Source organism: Triturus cristatus, chromosome 9 (genome assembly GCF_964204655.1).
Source record: "Triturus cristatus chromosome 9, aTriCri1.1, whole genome shotgun sequence".
Taxonomy (NCBI): domain Eukaryota; kingdom Metazoa; phylum Chordata; class Amphibia; order Caudata; family Salamandridae; genus Triturus; species Triturus cristatus.
The window spans coordinates 108,774,893-108,792,945 of record NC_140592.1 but is presented as its reverse complement, the minus strand read 5'-3'; the positions used below and the strand labels follow the sequence as shown (position 1 = coordinate 108,792,945).

The following is an 18,053-nucleotide window of genomic DNA, read 5'->3' as shown; positions in this document are numbered from 1 at the left end:
TATGGCACCTTTCACGAGCACTATATTAACATCTAGTTGATCTAATTTCATTGTTCAACGCGGAGAGACTAACAGATCAAAGGACTCTGACTGAATAATGTACGACTACTTATTTTTCTCCTGGTGGCAACATTCGGCAAGAAAGAAAGAAAACAGAAGCCACGCCTACTCTTCAACATTATTTTACAGGTACCTTCCAGTTTGTTTTTATGCTTTACAGTCTGACTTTCTGACTTCAAATGCAAAATCTCTTATCCTTCCAGGATGCTTCTTTTGAAGGTTTTGCTTAACTGATTAATGTTAGGCAGCCCTTCTTTTCCGCTTTTAGGTGAAAGTATATTAATTTTGCAATTGCAAATGCACATTGCTTGTACAACCATGCATTTTTGGAGTGTTCAACATTTGCAATCAGATTTCATTGCATCCTTGTGTGCTTCCTGTTTCCGCCCTCAGGTAATAGTGAATCAAACAAGATTGGCATCCAAAAAGAAGACACAGAGAAGGACGGAAGTGGGACACTGGGGTCTCCGTCCACTCAAGGGGAGGGGGGTGAAGGGCGGTGTCGCAAGGGGGAAAAAAGAGAGTTCAAAGGCAATATGTTTTTCCATACTCCACTTGGTGGGGTTGCAGGGGAAAAAAGAGAGTTCATTTATTAGGAATTTGTTTGATCAATTGGCACTACAGAAGGAAATGGAACATTTAGGAATGGTTAGCAGTAGCATCCTACCTAGCGGTGTTCCTTTTTTTTTTTCTTTTTTTTTTCTTGGCATTTTAAATATTATAGTCCCGAGTCTAACGAACTATGAAAACTGCGTATTTGCACATAAGGTGTTTATTCCTCTTTATCCTAACGGCTATGTTTGCACAATTGCTCGGATTAATTATTTGCTGCTACTTGGACTATCGAAGTACTGTTTTTTTTGCATATTTGCACTACCAATGGGAGATGAGTAATACAATGAAGTCTGTTTTTCCTCCTTATTTTAACCGCTATGTTTGCACAAATGCTCAGATTTGCGTATTTGCACAACTATTGAGGGATGAGTAATACATTGAAGTTTGTCTCTTTTAATGTAAACGGTCTGAATAACCCCCGTAAAAAAATTGCTATTGAGTGTTGGCTAAAGAGCCTGAACCCTGATGTTATCTTTTTACAAGAAACCCATCATAGAACCCGGACCGAATTTGATAAAATCTTCAAGGGCTGGGTTGGACATAAAATCTTCTCTATAGCTGGACTTGCACAGAGAGGGGTTTGCATCCTAATAGGAAGATATGTAAGCTTTATTTTGGAGGGTACACTCTTCAACCCCAGTGGCAGATGGGCACTTTTACATGGCAAATTTAACCATGTAAATATAATCTTAGCTACAATCTACAGTTATAGACGACCCTCTGCCAATTTTACAATTGAAGCAAGCACTAACAGGATTACTGGGGAGGGGATTTCATCTTTTTACAGAACCCTTTAGTTGATTCTTCAAAAAAAGATAGGCGCCAGAATAAACCTCAAGTGGCCATCGCATTACAGAGCTGCAAGTTAGATCTTGACGTTGTTGACTATTGGCGATCACGCAATACGTTTGGACGTCTCTATTCGTGCTACTCAGCAAAATACAATTCAGCGTCCAGGTTAGACTTTTTTTAACATCACACGGGTTAGAAGTACACAAATATGTTCATTTAATACACGCATTTTCCGACCATGCAGCAATTTCTATGGAGTTAAATGATGGAAGGCACGAATTTAAACCACCTATGAGATGGTATTTTAATAAGTATAACTTATTGGATACACAATGGTGCGCAGATATTGAGGAAGAGATCTGTGAGTTCTTTGCAAGAAATAGAGGTACATCCCCACTCAATGTGACCTGGGATGCCTTTAAGGCCACCTTGCGTGGAATAATTACATCTAAAGAAATCCCAAAGCAGAAGGAGAGAAGGGAGGCAAAGCTAAACCTACAAGTAAATCTTACGCAGGCAACTCAAGAACACTATAGGACAAGATCCCCTTACTCTAGGCAAAATCTCCTTGAGGCAAAGAATAAAATGAAAGATTTTTATTACGATCTGGGTAATGTTAACAGTAATTTTTATGCCCAAAGGTTATATGAGGAGAGCGAATATGCAGGTAAACTTTTAGCCTGGCAAGCTAAAGAAAATCAAGTACGTAATAGGATTGAGAAATTAATGAACCCTGTCACTAATGTTCAGGCTAAAACCACAGCTTCCATCGGTGAGATTTTTTTAAATCACTATAAGGAAGTATATCAAGCTACCGAACCGGCCACACATGAGACTATCTCTGCGTTCTTAGAATCTTTCGCTATACCTAAATTAGTTGACGAAGATAAAAATTTCTTGATCAAAGACTTTACAAGGTTAGAATTAGATGAAGTAATCTCTTCCTTACCTAATGGTAAGGCAAATGGGGATGATGGACTCCCCGCCGAATTTTAAAAAAAATTTGAGGGGACTTTGCGCAAAGAACTCCTCCTTTTGGCTAATTATTTAATACAAGGAGGGTCCCCCCCAGAAAGCTTTCATTCGGCAGTTGTGGTTAGCATTTTAAAAAAAGGAAAGGACAAGGAGAATTCAAACTCATATAGGCCCATAAGCCTTTTAAATATAGATTATAAGATTTTTACGAAACTTCTAACGAACCGGCTGAATAAAATAATAGGGCCTCTTATAGGCCCGGATCAGTGTGGTTTTATAACAGGAAGACACCTCCATTCAAATACAAGATTCTTACTTGAGGCACTGGATTATTTAAATATTAACAAGGTGAAAGTACAAATTTGGTTCCTTGATGCTGAAAAAGCTTTTGATCTGGTGTCCTGGGACTGTCTTTTTGCTATTTTGCACAGTTTTGATTTTCCGCAGGCTTTTATCTCTCTCTTAAAACAACTCTATATTAACTCTAGGGCACACATCATTATTAACAACTGCAATGTCGGGACATGCCAGGTTAGCAGAGGTACACGGCAAGGGTGTCCCCTGTCGCCAATTTTATTTGCTCTTTTTATTGAACCTCTAGCCATTGCAATCAGGGAAATAATGTCCGATACAGCACCAGTAGTAAAAAAGGCCGGGTCCCACCTTGATCGTTGGAACTTACTGCCACTTTCCATAATGGGCCGGGTTGCTTTAATTCATATGTCAATTTTACCTCTTTTTAATTTTCTTTTCAGCGCTGCCCCTTGTCCTATCCAGGTTTCTTTTTTTAGAAAAGTGGATGCTTTGTTTTCCTCTTTCCTTTGGACTAAACAAATCCCAAGATTAGCACTTTATTTCTTCCAACAATATAAGGAGGACTGTCCCTCCCAAATATTAGAGATTATTACTTTGCTACTTTTGCACACCACAGTGTTAGATTTTTTTTCCTAAATGACTACATGGCAGATAATTTTTTTATGAAAAGGATGCTGCTGGAATCTAAAATAACGGACCCTGTCAGAATCACGAAATATCCAAAGAAGGTCCGTTATAAGTTTCTCCAATGGCTATTTAAAATCAAAACCCAGCTCCTGACATTCTATGGTATTTCCAATTTAAGCAGCTCAACAATGTTAACTAATTTTAGTTTTGGCGAAGGGGGCTGCTTGGATATTAACACAGCGAGACTCTGGGGTGAGAATGGCTTCGAGACACTTCTTGTGGGAAATAGATGGAAAAAATGGGAAGAAGTTCTTAGGCAAATCCATCAACCGAGTACAATCCTCCAATGGTCTTTTTGTATGTTACACGCGGAACTTAGATATTGCGATATAGCTAATTTATTTCACAAAAGAGATGTATCAACAGCAGTAAACGACCCCTCATTAAAGAAAATCAGCATGTGGATCAAAGTATTAAAAGAGGATAATGCAATCGAGGTATTTACTAAAGTCAGTGACAGGTGGAAAAAGAGGGAAGACGTTGAAATTAGAAAACCAACATGGGATAAAATTAATAAATTTAATAAAAAAATCTTCCGCGGTGCGAACTTCCAACGTATGCAATTTTATAGTAAATGGCTTATTTATAGAACTCCCTCATTTCTCCACAAAATCTATCCCCTGGTCGAAGATAAGTGCTTTCGAGGCGTAGAGAAGGGCACCTGGAGTCATATCATTTGGGAATGCCCAAAAATAACAGAATTCTGGGAAGAAATAGGAAAATACCTCTCTATTTCGATCAAACCCAATATCCAGATCGATATATCAATAGCAGTACTAGGCTGCTCTCCGAGCCCCACTCCACACGATGAGGCTCTGTTTATAGCATCATTAATAGCCAGATCCCTAATCCTACAACTGTGGAAATCAGAGAAAGCTCCAACCTTTCAAGCATGGAAAGCTAAACTACTTCGGATCCAGGGTAGGGAAAGAAAATATGCATTAAGAGCAGGAGCACTCAGGAGTTATCATAAGCACTGGAGCACGTTTGAAAGCTAAATGGATCAACATCCTCTGCTATGAGAATGACACTTTGCATTTCATATGTTTAGATAGGTGTTAAAAGATCCAATCCTACAGCAGAATTCCCTTTTCTTTCCTATTCTCACTATGCACTTTATTTACTAATATGCTTGCTGATGTTTAATATACTGCTTATGTTGTATTTATTTTGCTGTTATGCTATAATGAATTGATTATCATTATACATATTTATATTTTCCAAATTCCTAATTCTTGATGTTAATCTGCATGCCTGATGACCCTTGTAATCTCTTTCTGTGTCTATGAACTCTCAATAAAAAATATAAATTTAAAAAAAAAAAAAACATTTGCAATCAGATACTAGTCTCAAAGACCATGGCAGAGCAAAGCTTTCATTTTTGATAATGATGGATTTTGCATAAACCCGAATTGAGTGTGCCCTGCTTACACCGATACACCCTGCGGCAGGACGCAGATCAGCACGATATGCAATTTGGTACGTCACGTCCTGTCCTAGGCAAAACTGTTTCTCTAACAGCAATTCCCTAGGCTCTACCTGCTGACATCAAATACCACTAGGCAGAACCTAAATATGAGCGTGACAAAAAAAAAAAAAAGATTTAATATCCCTTTTCAGAGGAACAAAAGAAATTGTAGGCCATTTCTTCTTGCGCTTCACTTTTGAAAACTTTCCAAAGGGCATCATGTGAAAGACCACCGTTATTTGACATTCTGCCAGCGTGTTTTTTTAAATACCTACTATTCCCAATTTAAATCTCCGTTCAGAACCTGAAATACAACATCTTGCCCAAAGAGAGCCAATTGCAAACCATGACCAAAAACTCATTCTAATTTTTTGTCTCTTGTTAGTACAGCAACATTCTCTGCTCCAGCATTTTAGCTGCAGAAAAGGTTATGGGGATGGGAAGGGGAAAAAAAATCTTTGGATAAAGCTACCAATACATTATTTTAAAACGGTCAGTCAGGCAAACACTTGTGCAAAATAAATCTCAACATGCATGCTGCTCTAAGTAATCCAGCCGGCTTTCCGCCCATGATGCCAGCTCTCCACCATAGTTATAAGACATAAGACCCCTTCAAATACACACCTCAGTTTTGTACCCAGATGAATCTACAAACTGCTGGAATGCTGCATTAGAGACTTCGTGGCGGTCCATGTGAAAAGCATTGATGTGCACTCTCCTGGCAGGGCCTTCTCCATCCGGGGGGATGCCTGGTTCGTCCGTGCCCATCGTGAACACCCCAGCAGGCACTGGCACCATCTGGAAAAAGCAATAAGAAGAATTCAGAACCATGTCCATGAGTAGAGTACCACTGTTAATGTTTAAAAACCTCTGCAAAAATCTGCATGCAACCAGAAGGACAGCGTTCCATGTGTACAAAATCCCGGGTAATGAGTATGTGATTGGGGTCTTATGCCTTGTGGTGAGCACAGACTGGGAAAGCACACCTACCCACAGTGCGTTCCAGGAAGATCTTCAGGCAGTGCGTGTGGGTTAAAACTGGGGAGTATAAGAGTGTGGGCACATGATTGGTTTACTGCCTCTCAGTTTGTAAATGGTGAGGTTTGGAACTTCAAAGACTTCCAAGCTTTCAGAATGTTGGGAGTGATGTTGCTGGAGATGAGATTGTTTTGGTGTTATTGAAGAGAGTGATGAAGGAGAAAGCTGAGCCAGAGGAAACAGATTACAGAGGTGAGAAAAGAGAGGGCAGTGACTGAGAAAGAGAGAGACAGAGGTCCTAACCTCCGGAACCAGTGTAGGAAAAGTATTTTCAGTTTTAAGTCTATTTCTGGGTTCAGTGTGGGTGTCAAGAGTGTGAATATTTTGATGGTTCTTCTTCGTGGGTGTCATGCATGCCTAGTGTCGGGGCAGACTGTCTTCAGCGTTGTTTAGAAGAAATACATTTTGGATTCAGAGTTGTGGCTTGGACATGTAGATAATAGATGAAGCTGAACGTGGGGTGCGTACGTGTCACCCTGGCATGAGGGTTGGAATATGTTGCAGTTTGGATCTGGATTCAGTTGGGAGCTGGCAAAGCTAACAGTAGCACAAGCCATACAAAATCTGTCTGTCAAATTCGCAACTCAAAATTACCCAGACAGTTTCCTTGTGGCAGTGAGACTTCAGGTGAGAAGGGTTTTCCAGGATAGAACTGAGATAACCCTGAACAGAGAGACTCTTTCGGTCTGGGACAACTAGTATTTAAGAAACTCTTCAATGGTTTCTCAAGGCAATGGTTCAGGGCCGAGTGCGCGAGATGGGCAGAATACTCCAGTGGGTTAGCAGTGCAAAGCAGATCAATTATATGTCATTACCAACTTAGAAATGTTGAACATGAGGTACACTATAGACCACTGATTTATAAAAGTACATTAAAAGACAGGTATAAGAAACTATGATCTATACAGAAGTTGTTTTGTTTAAACCCGGTTCGGTGCTTCCTACAATCTTGGCCGGAATTCACGCCTGCTGCAGATCCAAGGAACCAGCCAATTAACTCCTGGAATCAACTTGTTAGAAATCAGACACAGGAGCAGACTGTGAAGATATTCTATGCCTTTGCATTTAGGATGAGCAATAGCAAGGGCGCTACCAGGTCTCTAGCAGCTTTGGTCGAACACTACTTTCTGAAATATCACTTCGGGAGAGTCGATGAGAGGATACTATTAACTTTACTGTTTCTAGATACCTGCTGGGCTAAGAAAGCCTATCTTGATTCCCGCCCCAAAGGGCGTTTTTGCATTCTGTACATCTTTTGTCATTTTGATAAATATATGGGACTGATTTTCTGTTGGGTGGTAATGGACATTCCCAGATTTCTGAAGGACGTTCTAAATTTGCAGAATATCATGGACGGGGCATATTGTCTAACATACTACCCTTAAGATGAAGAAGATTACACTTGAGGACTCACAACCAAAAGTATCACTTGCCGCAGAAATGGGAGGTTTATCCTTCATCACTCAACTCTAAATCATGCCACGTGTTTAGTGGAAGAAGCAGGCTTCAGTATAGGGGCAGTGTGTGGGATTATTGTGGGAACCGACTGTAAGGGCAGCTTCTGCCAGACTACAATTTGACTTTAACATTGTTACAAAGGGATGCAAATTTGAAGGGCAGTCACACTGTGCAGGCATACCATCAGTACAAATGTATGAATGGGCCACTTGTGCTATTATATTAATTAGCTACTACATATTTACCACAAAGTAACTATGTAACCCCTCTGCTATTCGTCTCACATTTGCACCATAATCATCTCACGGGAGTTTCTGCTATGGAATTAATCTTTACCAAGCTCAGTCCCAACATGCTCCGGCCTCACCATTCCCCATAAACTACAATGCGAAGCCCGCCACTGCTCTACCAACTCCAAGTGACAAATCACAGAATCTCAACATTGTTTTAAAAGTACCATTCGATAATTACGTCACAATAGAACTTAAAACCCCAGTAGGCTTCATTGAATAAAGGAACAATCTAGAATGCCTATTGTTGGCAAATGTTAGAGGGGCACTGAGTTGCCGTTTTATAGCGAATAGGGCACCATGTTTAAAACAGAACCCATACTTCATTCTTTTGAACAAAGGTTTGCCTTATAGATGGTCTTGTGAGTGAGAGAAAGAGGATGAATCCTGCATGTATGGTGTGCTAGGTCAGAGGTGTGTGAAACACTATTTTTGGCCTAAATATGTGTAAAGCTGCTGTCACACAGTCTAAAATTGTCATTGTCGTTTAGCAACAGAGCAGACAGCTGGAGACTGCCAGAGTAAACCTGGATGCAACTAGTATGATGTGACTGCAAAGAGTGCTGGGGGTATGCCTGCATGAGTGACGGACAGTGAGCTGTCATTGGTCGGAGTCTAGACTGAGAGACTGCATAAGCCCACTCAATGAGTGTGTTCCTTTGGGTTCCCACACAGGACTGAGTAAGGCTCTGTGGTATCCAGGATCTTGACACAGAGGTGTTAGGCCTTCAAGCCCAACACAGCATTGGACATGTCCTGGCTAGTGTCCACCCCAGCACCTCCAATGCGAATTCAAACAGGCGTGGGAGGAGTTAGGAGGGGAGTACGTAAACGGAAACTAGTTTGAACCACCATTTAAGACTAACAATCATTTGAGTAAACAGGGTAACCCCTGGTAAATCCCAATCTAGTCCCTAGAAGGGTGACAGCATCACATAGGGTAGGTGCAATATAAATTAGGCACATAGCTGTCTCAGACCGTACTCGCGTACATACATAGTTTGAAATACGGGAACCATCAAATCTACAGGTCCCTAACTTGAAATGCCTAAGTGTTCTCCAGAATGCCCTGAAATGGCCCAGCTGTAGAGCTGGGTCACATTATTGCACTATAATTGGTTGTGTAATTGTGGTATCACCTCTCAAAATCCAAGCAGTACCACACAGCGGTGTTTCTTAGTAGTTTATTCCGTACCATAGGAATCCGTCCATTATCTCGTCCAACTAGTACAAGAATGACTATTTCCTTAAGCTCTCCAACTCTTCCAGTGAAAACATACGGAGAACAAAGCGAACATTCTATTCCACCATTATTATTACAGACATAGGATACCACGGCAGGATTAGCTTCCACACCCCATTCGCTATGTTATGTCAAATCTTTTTGCTACCACCAAAGTATATTGCATAGATGAGAATAACAGCTAACAGAACCTAACATTTGACTGCATTATTAAATAAACAAAAACACCCAGGTCTTTTTTGACTTCAAAAACCTCAACATTAACTGTTCCATGCACAGCAGTATCCAGAGGTCCATAGCTTTGCGGCAGTGACAAAGATAGCTTGCTCACCCATATGGACTGCTTTAGCCATAGAGGCCTCCACCAACTTAATATATGAGCCAGTGTAAGGGTATGTCTGGTAGCTAATCTTTGCTTCCCTTAAATATAGCACCAGAAGGCACTAGTATGTGTGTGTGCACAAGAGTCAACGCTTTAAACGTGACTCCCCTGTGCATGGGCTACAAATTAAGAGACCCGAGTGAAGAAGATGTGGACCCAGTTGTTAAAACCAGCCAAAAAAAGGACAGCTTCGATTTGAGTTAGCTGCAATCTATATAATATGATCTCCGAAGCTCAAGCCTAGATTGGATTACGGCACAGACAATGGTAATGTGGAGGTGGTGTCACCAAGGTGGTTTGGTTTTCCAGCAGCAACCTGGAATCAATGGGCAGCCCCAATTCGCACACGTAATTTGCCGGAGTGGGCTTGACACCCATGGGTAAGGGCACAGCTAGTGTAATCCACACAGAGACCTTTAAAGAACCAAACAGGAATTCAGTCTTGAATAGGTTTAATTTGGGAAAGTGTGCTGTAATCCACCGAATCACCTGATTAGACAATATGTTAGGAGTGTAGAAAGCCCATTTTTTCCAGAAATACATCCTTCTTTGGGAATCCAACACCTTAGTTGTGTATCATCTGTGTACATATAGTAGAGCCTATTGTACACACACAGGAGGGCTGCCTGTATGTATGTATATGTATATATATATATATATATTCACTTAAAAAAACATAGGTTTCACACATGTTATAGTTAGCTGGACATTTCACTCGTAAAAAACCAATGAAATTCCCCCGTTATAGTTAGTTCAGATAACTATAACTCGCGAGCCGGCAATCCACTGCTCATGACGTCACATATTATATCACTCATGACATGGTCAGTGGCATCACTCATGACATTACTGATGACATCATCCTTGTGATAGAGTGGGGGTCGCGCGAGTTATAGTTATCTGAACTAACTATAACGGGGGAATTTCATTGGTTTTTTACGAGTGAAATGTCCAGCTAACTATAACATGTGTGAAACCTATGTTTTTTTTTAGTGAATTTGCAAGGTTTTTTAAATGCTAATTCCTAACTATAATGTGTGTGAAACCTATGGTTTTTTAAGTTAATTTGTAAGGTTTTTTTAAATGCTAAGTTATGTATGTATGTATTATTATATTTTTTATATATTTATTTTACAATAAACTACCTATGTACATAGTTATAGATTGACTGTATCCTGTAATATGGAATGGCTCGTTTAAAATGTTTGTTTTTTTTTTTAAGGTTTTTCACCGTGCGTGCCGTGCGCGCCCCGTGCGTGCACCCCGCGTTTTTTTGAAAAAAAATAATGTTTTTTTCACCCTTCGGGGTCCTTCAGGGACCCCCTGACAAAGGCTAGGGGGTCAGGAACTCTCTCCCCTGCCCCCTTATCACGTTCGCCACATTTCTTTTTCACGGTCACACACCAAACACACAAAATGGCGGCCGACACTTCCTGATTTCGACCGGTTCGAATGTTGACTGACATGTAACCACCAATCCGAATTGCGCTCGCGCACGTTACGGTGCGCGCTTATAGATATTTATGTACTTTTAACTGCAATTTTCTCAGGAAGTACTGAACAGATTGACACCATATATGCAAAAGGCACATGCCTGACCTGAGGACTACCTCTTTGCCAAATTTCAAGTAATTCTGTTCAGCCGTTCGGGCTGTACCTTCGACTAAAGGTCCTATGGAAAAATGCATGGGGAAAACACGTTTTGGGACCTCCCTTTTTTCTTAGCCCCCGCTTGACGAATCACCCCGAGACTTTCAGGGTAGGAGCTGAGCGGAGCGCTCCATTAGTTTTGAAAATTTCGCGAGGATTCGTCAACCGGCGCCAAAGTTATTCAAAATAGAATTTTCAGATTTCCTATGGAAACTCGGTCCCAACTATAACTATCTACTGGCGACCGCCAGTAGATTATATATATATACACACACACACACACACACACATATATACACACACATGCCACAGAATTGAGCAAAGTTGGACACCAAAGTTCCCGAGCCAACAAGCAAATCGCAGAAAGTATAGCCATCTGGAAGAAAAGATCTACGCCAATCTGCCATGGCAACTGATGACCCTGAGTCGCTGAAGCAGGCGCTGTTGTTAGCTACAAGCCCATCACTTTGTGAGAAGCTGCTAATACATAAGTGAATGTGTGTGTCAGAGTGAGGGAAATGGGCCAAGATTTCTAGAGAGTTCAAATAGGTCACTCAAACTTCCAGCACTGTATAACAAACACAGCCAAAAGAAACCGAGATGAATATTTACTTACAAAAGTATGGTAAATGATGCATTTAAGTGAGGGTAGGATGACAAAGTACAGCACTTGCAGACTTTTCCACAGAACCGCTTCTGTGAGCCAAAGAAAACATTGACAAAACAAACTGTATATTTCTGGGCAGCTACCAAAGAGTCACCCTCTGGGAGAAAGTTCCCTCGAAGGCACAATACCAGAACACAATAACAGGAATACCTTACTGTCCCATGGCCAATACTGAATGGCATCTGAAACAGCTGGATTGTCAACATGAAAAGAGATCCCCCTTTACAAAGTAGAGGAAGTGCATCACTCACAGCACACTCATCCAAACAAAAAAAATTGAGGCCACCGACCCAATTGAAAATTAAGTGCAGCATGATCTATAATTTAAGTTGCATACAATATCTGCTGTTGGTTGTCTAAATGTTGCAGGGGCGTATTTAAAGTAAGCACCCCGATCGAGATTGACACTACGAGGTGTACGCCTGTTATCAGCAACCTATCTACAAACAAGATGGCTGCTACACCGTCTCAGTATGCAAGAGAATGTCCTATTACTTCACGGCAATATTCATTAGTCCTGGTCCTGTTGTCCTCGTCCTTAACATTACAAGTGAGATTACTGCAGGAAGGTAGAAACTGACTGCATGGTTACCCCCACTTTTTGCCTGGTGTTTTGCTGGTTTTCGACTTAGTTCGACTGGGATCCTGCTAATCAGGGCCCCAGTCTATCTGCTATCTCCCTAAAATGGATTGCCAGTACCGTAGGTACACTCCAGATTGGATTTTGGGGTACCCTTATATGTCCCTAGTATATGGTATACTATATACCCAGGGCATAGGTACCCCGGAGGCCTCTCAGGGGCTGCAGCATGCATTATGCCACCCCTGGGAAGACCATTCAAAATGACACAACATGTCTGCTACAGCAGCCTGTGTAAGGTGGTGTATGCACCCCTTACTTAGATATAGGTTAGCTATATCTATCCAGATCACTGCACATATAAACATATCAGTCACCCCTACGGCAGGCCTTATCAATCCTGAAGGCAGGGTGCTGGGTTTTATGTGAGAGGGTGCCCATACATGAGCAGAGCCCCTCTGCAGCCTTCGGAACCTTTATTCCGGGGTTGTTTGTGATGCAGCCAAACCATATACTCTTAAGAGCATTATAACCTCGCGGTAAATGCTAACTTTGGAATGGCTGCATGGAAACATGTTGTGTTTGGTGTCAGACATCTTGGAATCATAACTCTACTGGGAGGTATGATTCCACCCTACTAGAGGGAGAAATGTGACAGCACAGTACACCCGGTACCAGCTTTGCAAGCCCGGCATCACAAAATGGATGCTGCCAGCCACAGACACGAGTCTGCCCTCCTACTGCTGGCCGAAACTCCGGCAGGGGACGGCAGGACAATAGGTTTCCTGTCACAGGGAGGTGTGACAACCTCCCAGACAGGCTTTAGTGTATTGGGGCTGGGTGGGTGCACTATGAGAGTGCTTTGAAGTGTGCACTGAGGGCACCTTTGGTGTCCCTGTGAATAGTCCAGGTCAAACAGGTAGCAGGGGCTACCAGCCCCTGCTCTGGTGTGAAACTGGACAAAGGACATGGGTGTAGCCACCCCTCTATCCTGACCCTCCCATAGGTGGGTCCCCAGAGTTTGTCCCACCCCTTCCTTGGGTATAAAGTAGGAACCCCAGACTACAGGGCTTTAGATTTATCTGGACGAAACTCTGCTACAGAATCCCAGAACTTCAACTATCTACACGATGTTGGATGACCAAAGAACCTCCCTTGGAGTAAAGGAGTTACTACCCAGCAAGGCAGGCACCAAAGACGCATCTGTCCGGTTTGCAACTACGCAGCTCCTGAAGGACTCCGAAGACTTTGCAACACAGGAGGTGGGTTTCCAAGCTTCCCCGAGGCCGATCCGGGCTCTCAGCAAACCTGAGATCAAAAGCCCTCGTGGGGACCGTGCAACCCGAACCCCTGGACACAGTGAACATTTGCAGCAGCATATGCTTTTTGGCGATCCCTGAGGCTGTGCTTTGGGCTACTTGTAGTCCAGACCCCGAGCAGTGATTCCACTGAAGATTACTGGACTACACTCCTCGAGTGTCCCGTGGACTGGTATTGAGTGATTCCCCTTGAGGTCCCTTCGCAATCCCTTGTCCGTTGACTTTTAGGTCCCTGAGAAGTGTACTTTTACTTTCAGTGGGCTTACCTTGTTGCTCCAGACATGCCCTTACTCTCCATCGCTTGAGGAGTCCACAGGACCTTGCTGGTCTACACCAAAGCCTTTTTACTCTCACCGCGTGGGTTGCCGTTGCCAAGGCTTGTTGGTCTCCAATCCAGACACCGACCCCCCCCAGCACTCGACATCCTTCGTGGGACAGCTCGCCTGCGGTCGTCATTGACGTCTCTTGGTCCCAGTGGCAGTGGAGTCAAGCTTCACCTCATCACACCTGAAACACCAGACATCGGTGGGCATTCGTCTATCGTGCCCCTGGTCACTGGCAAGTGACCCAGACTCTGTCCCCTCTGCTTTCAGGTTTGTCTCATCTTCGATCCAGGCTTGGAATACACTGAACACTTTTCCTTTCCACAGCAGCAGCACTTTGCTGCAACTCACCATTGAAACAGTGAAGAGTCCCATCACAATTTGACACCCATGCACCCGGCTTCCCTAGGTTAGGTAACACGAGTACCCAGGTGCTCACATAGGTGCTGGCCATAGAACCTTCTAAGTCTAAAAGGGTTTGCTCCAAGTCCTCTCCTAAGTGTCCATAATCTTTAAAATTCCAACCGCGACTTTCCCACAGGATTGTACGGAGCTCATGGCTGTGTTCTCACACTGCACGCATCCCCCGTGGGTCCCCTGTGTCACTACCTTGGGTGGTTCCTTGGGGTTCCAGTGATTCAACGTGCTCTAGGCACTGTGTCTAGTCAAGTCGTGGTTCTTATACCACTTTTTTAATATATGGTTTGGTCTCCCCCTGCGGGCCCATTGTATATTGTACTATTTACTGTTGTTTTAGAACTGTAATATTGTGTGCCTTGCTCTCTAATCTCATAAAGAGGTTAGAGAGAGTGTTTAGTAATAAATACATATATATATATATATATATACACACACACACACACACACATACATACATACATACACACACACCTTGTGTGGTTCTCCTTTCATTTGGTCATTTAGAAGGTTATAATCTGGTAAATCAAGCTGCTTTACATTCCTTCGAGACTTAGCCGGAAGGCTGCTCTCCATAGCTATCACTAGGATAGCTTTCAATAAAGGTTGTCTTAAACCTAATCATCAATAAGGGTTGTTTGGACTGGTGCAAGGTGCCCACTAGAACTAGTGGACAGCATATACCAGGCCAACTTCTCACAATTACTATCTCAACGGACAGAAGAAAAAAGAACAGAGGAATACTGGTATACCCTGCCCCACCCCCTCTTACTGGGTGGTACTTACCCAGCCTTTCTCCTGAACTACCATGTCCCCACCAATAAAGGCAGTCTGTCTGGGAGGGAGGGACGTAGTGAATGGGATGAGGACAACAGGACCAGGAGTAATGAAGATTACCGGTAAGTAATAGGACATTACCCTCATGTTCCCCTTGTCCTTGACCCATTCAATAGAAGTGGGAATACCCAAGCTGAGCAGCCCAGCATTCATAGGAAAGCAGAAAACACATAAGGATACACAAACACCGATTGCAGCACCCTATAGTAATTTAGTCAGAGGAAAGAGGGCGGGTTTCATGAAATAACCACATGTAAGACTCACAAACCAAAATTATCACCCAAAACATTCTGCAGTCTGTAATGCTTAGTAAATGTATTAGAGGACACCCATGTAGCTGCCCTGAAAATCTCAGAGATGGACAGCCTCTTTCAATTCCGATCAGGTAGCAGCCATCTCCTGAGTGGATCGCCTCTGAACCTCCGCAGGAGGAAGAGACCCTGACAAAGAATATGACAGAGAAATGAACTGCTTGATCCACCTACTGATGGATGAAAAAGGAAGCCTTGTCCCGCCAGGACGAAGCACCAATCACAAAGAGTCTGTCTTCCTAAAAGACTAAGTCCTATCCAAGCAGACTAACAAAAGCTCGCTTTATGCCCAATAAAGATCCCTGGTCCTCCATGGAAGTTCCCGACTCAGGACACAGAGCTGAAAGAGCCACTTCCTGAGTTGTGAAACTGGAAAGCAACCTTTGGCAAAAAAGGGGAATCCAGACATAGAAGGACACCATCATCAGAAAATGTCAAAAAAGGTACCCTCGCAAAAAGCCCTCCAATTCACCAAAGCGCCTGGCAGAGGTTATGGCCACCAAAACCACCACCTTTAAAGTCACAAACTTAAAGTCGACCCAATCCAAAGATTCAGAATGATCTGAAACCAGGGCCTTCAAAACCAAATCCCACAAAGGAAACCAAAGGGTGAGAAAGAGAAAAGCTGTGAAACAACTGCGGCACCCAGTCCTCACGTCAGCCCCCAAGGGGACTGAAATGCCTTAATAGCCACCCATTGGGCAAGTAGAAAAGAAACCGCTAAAGCGCACGTTCACCGCAACAGGTATCTTGGTGCTGAATAACAAATGTTTGTTACCCAACTCAATGGAACTCATTTATTTGACCTTAGAAGGATGAAAGGGCTGAGTGGACTTGCCGGGATTTGAACCTGTGACCACGAGGTCAAACACAGGTCCCTACAGTGGAGCATTAGTCCACTAGGCCACCAAACCAGGCATATAAATGTAGGACCTCTTCCAAATTACAATCAAGAGGTGACAGCTGAAGAGGATGACACCAGCACTGAAAACAACCCCAATGCCTCTCGTAGGACTCACAAGTAGATGGTTTGCGGGACTGCTGGATAGCATTCGCTAAATGTATAGAAAGACCCCCTACTCTGCAAACCCTGCGCCTCTCAAATTCCAAACAGAGAGACACAGACTCTGTAGAGACAGGAAGTGAGACTAACAGAGAGGAGAGGGAGAACACAGGATTATCCACAGAGCCTGAATGGCCAGAAACTTGAGCCTGGGGAACCAAGAGGGCTGCGGCCAAAATGGAACCATCAGCACCAGAACACGTGCTTCAAGCTAGAAACTTGGGAATGAACAGAATTGAGGGAAAAGCATACAATAGGTGATCCGGCCATGGGAGGGTCAACGCCTCCACCCCCAGGCACCCTCCTGCGCACTTAGGGAAATCTGGGAACTTAAGCATTGAGCCGCAAAGGAAAGAGGTAAAGGAAAGGCAAACCAAACTTCTCGAACAGCTGAAGAAAAACCTCACTCGTTAGAGACAATTCCTGGGAAGGTTGAAAGAACGGGCTGAGAGAGTCTGCCATCCCATATTCCACACCCGATATGAACCGCCACCAGAGACTGTAAACGAACCACTCCCCGATGAAAAAGCAGGGAAGCCACAGCATTCAGGGAACTGGAAAGGATCCCCTCTGATGATTTAGTTAAGCCACCATAACCTGGTTGTTGGAACGGACCACCAAACTGTGACCCACCAGAAGGAGCCGGAAACCCCACCACAGCTCGGTAAAGAGTCGTATGCTCTCTCCAGCAGAAACCACCGAGCATGCAGCGACCTGTCCCCCAGCCTGGCCCCGCCCCCCCAACCAAAGAAACTGACATCCTTTGTGAGAACCAGGGGTGGGTCTGGTTGCAACTCCATGCCTTTGAAGAGAGAGTCCTGCTGAGTCCCCAAAACCAGAACCTTAACAACCTCTCCAGTTACTGGCACCACATGTTCAAAATCCCTTGACTTTGGGCCCCAGAATGAATGTAGATGAACTCACAGAGGTTGAAGATGAAACCGGGCCCAACGCACTGTAAACTCCGCTGCAGCCATGTGCCCCAGAAGTCTCGACCGTTGACAGACCAGCAGGGACAGACAACCCATTTTCCTCGAGGCCAGAGACCTCCCACCCTGTTCAGATCCGTACGGAACTTGGTCCCATAAAAGTCAGATCTCTGGATGGAACCAACTGACATTTCCCCTGATTGAGCAGAAACCCATGACCATGGCGAGATGGCGAAGGAGCCAATTGTCCAGGTATAGATACAGACAAATGCCCAACAGATAAACTGATGCCACCACGGTAGAGAAGCCTCTGGACGCTGACGTGAGGCCTGAATCGATAATGTGTCTCCTTAGATACAAAACCTCAGTTCCTGCTGGAACTGAGCGAATCGGCATATGGTAGTATGCATCCTGAAGGTCCAAGGTGCACATCAGTTGACCCTCGATTACTAATGGAATCACTCTCTGAAGTGGTTCCATCTTGAACGGCAGGGACTGAACAAACTTGAGGTCCAACACTATCCTGAACCCTCCCATAGACTTTCCGACAAGATAAAGTATAGAATAGGAACCCCTGCCCCTCTCCATCCAAGGAACCTCCAGAATCACCGCCTACTGCCGATGGGAGAAGATG

The 18,053-nt window shown here is 43.6% G+C and overlaps 1 protein-coding gene across 1 annotated transcript in view; it reads right to left on the bottom strand.

Annotated features, from left to right (window-relative positions):
* SUMF1 (sulfatase modifying factor 1) overlaps positions 1-18,053 on the bottom strand; it is a 287,292-nt gene that overhangs the window by 253,473 nt on the left and 15,766 nt on the right. Inside the window, exon 2 of the mRNA XM_085624512.1 lies at positions 5,537-5,710. Coding sequence (XP_085480638.1) covers positions 5,537-5,710 — 174 coding nt within the window. The remainder of the gene's footprint in view (positions 1-5,536; positions 5,711-18,053) is intronic.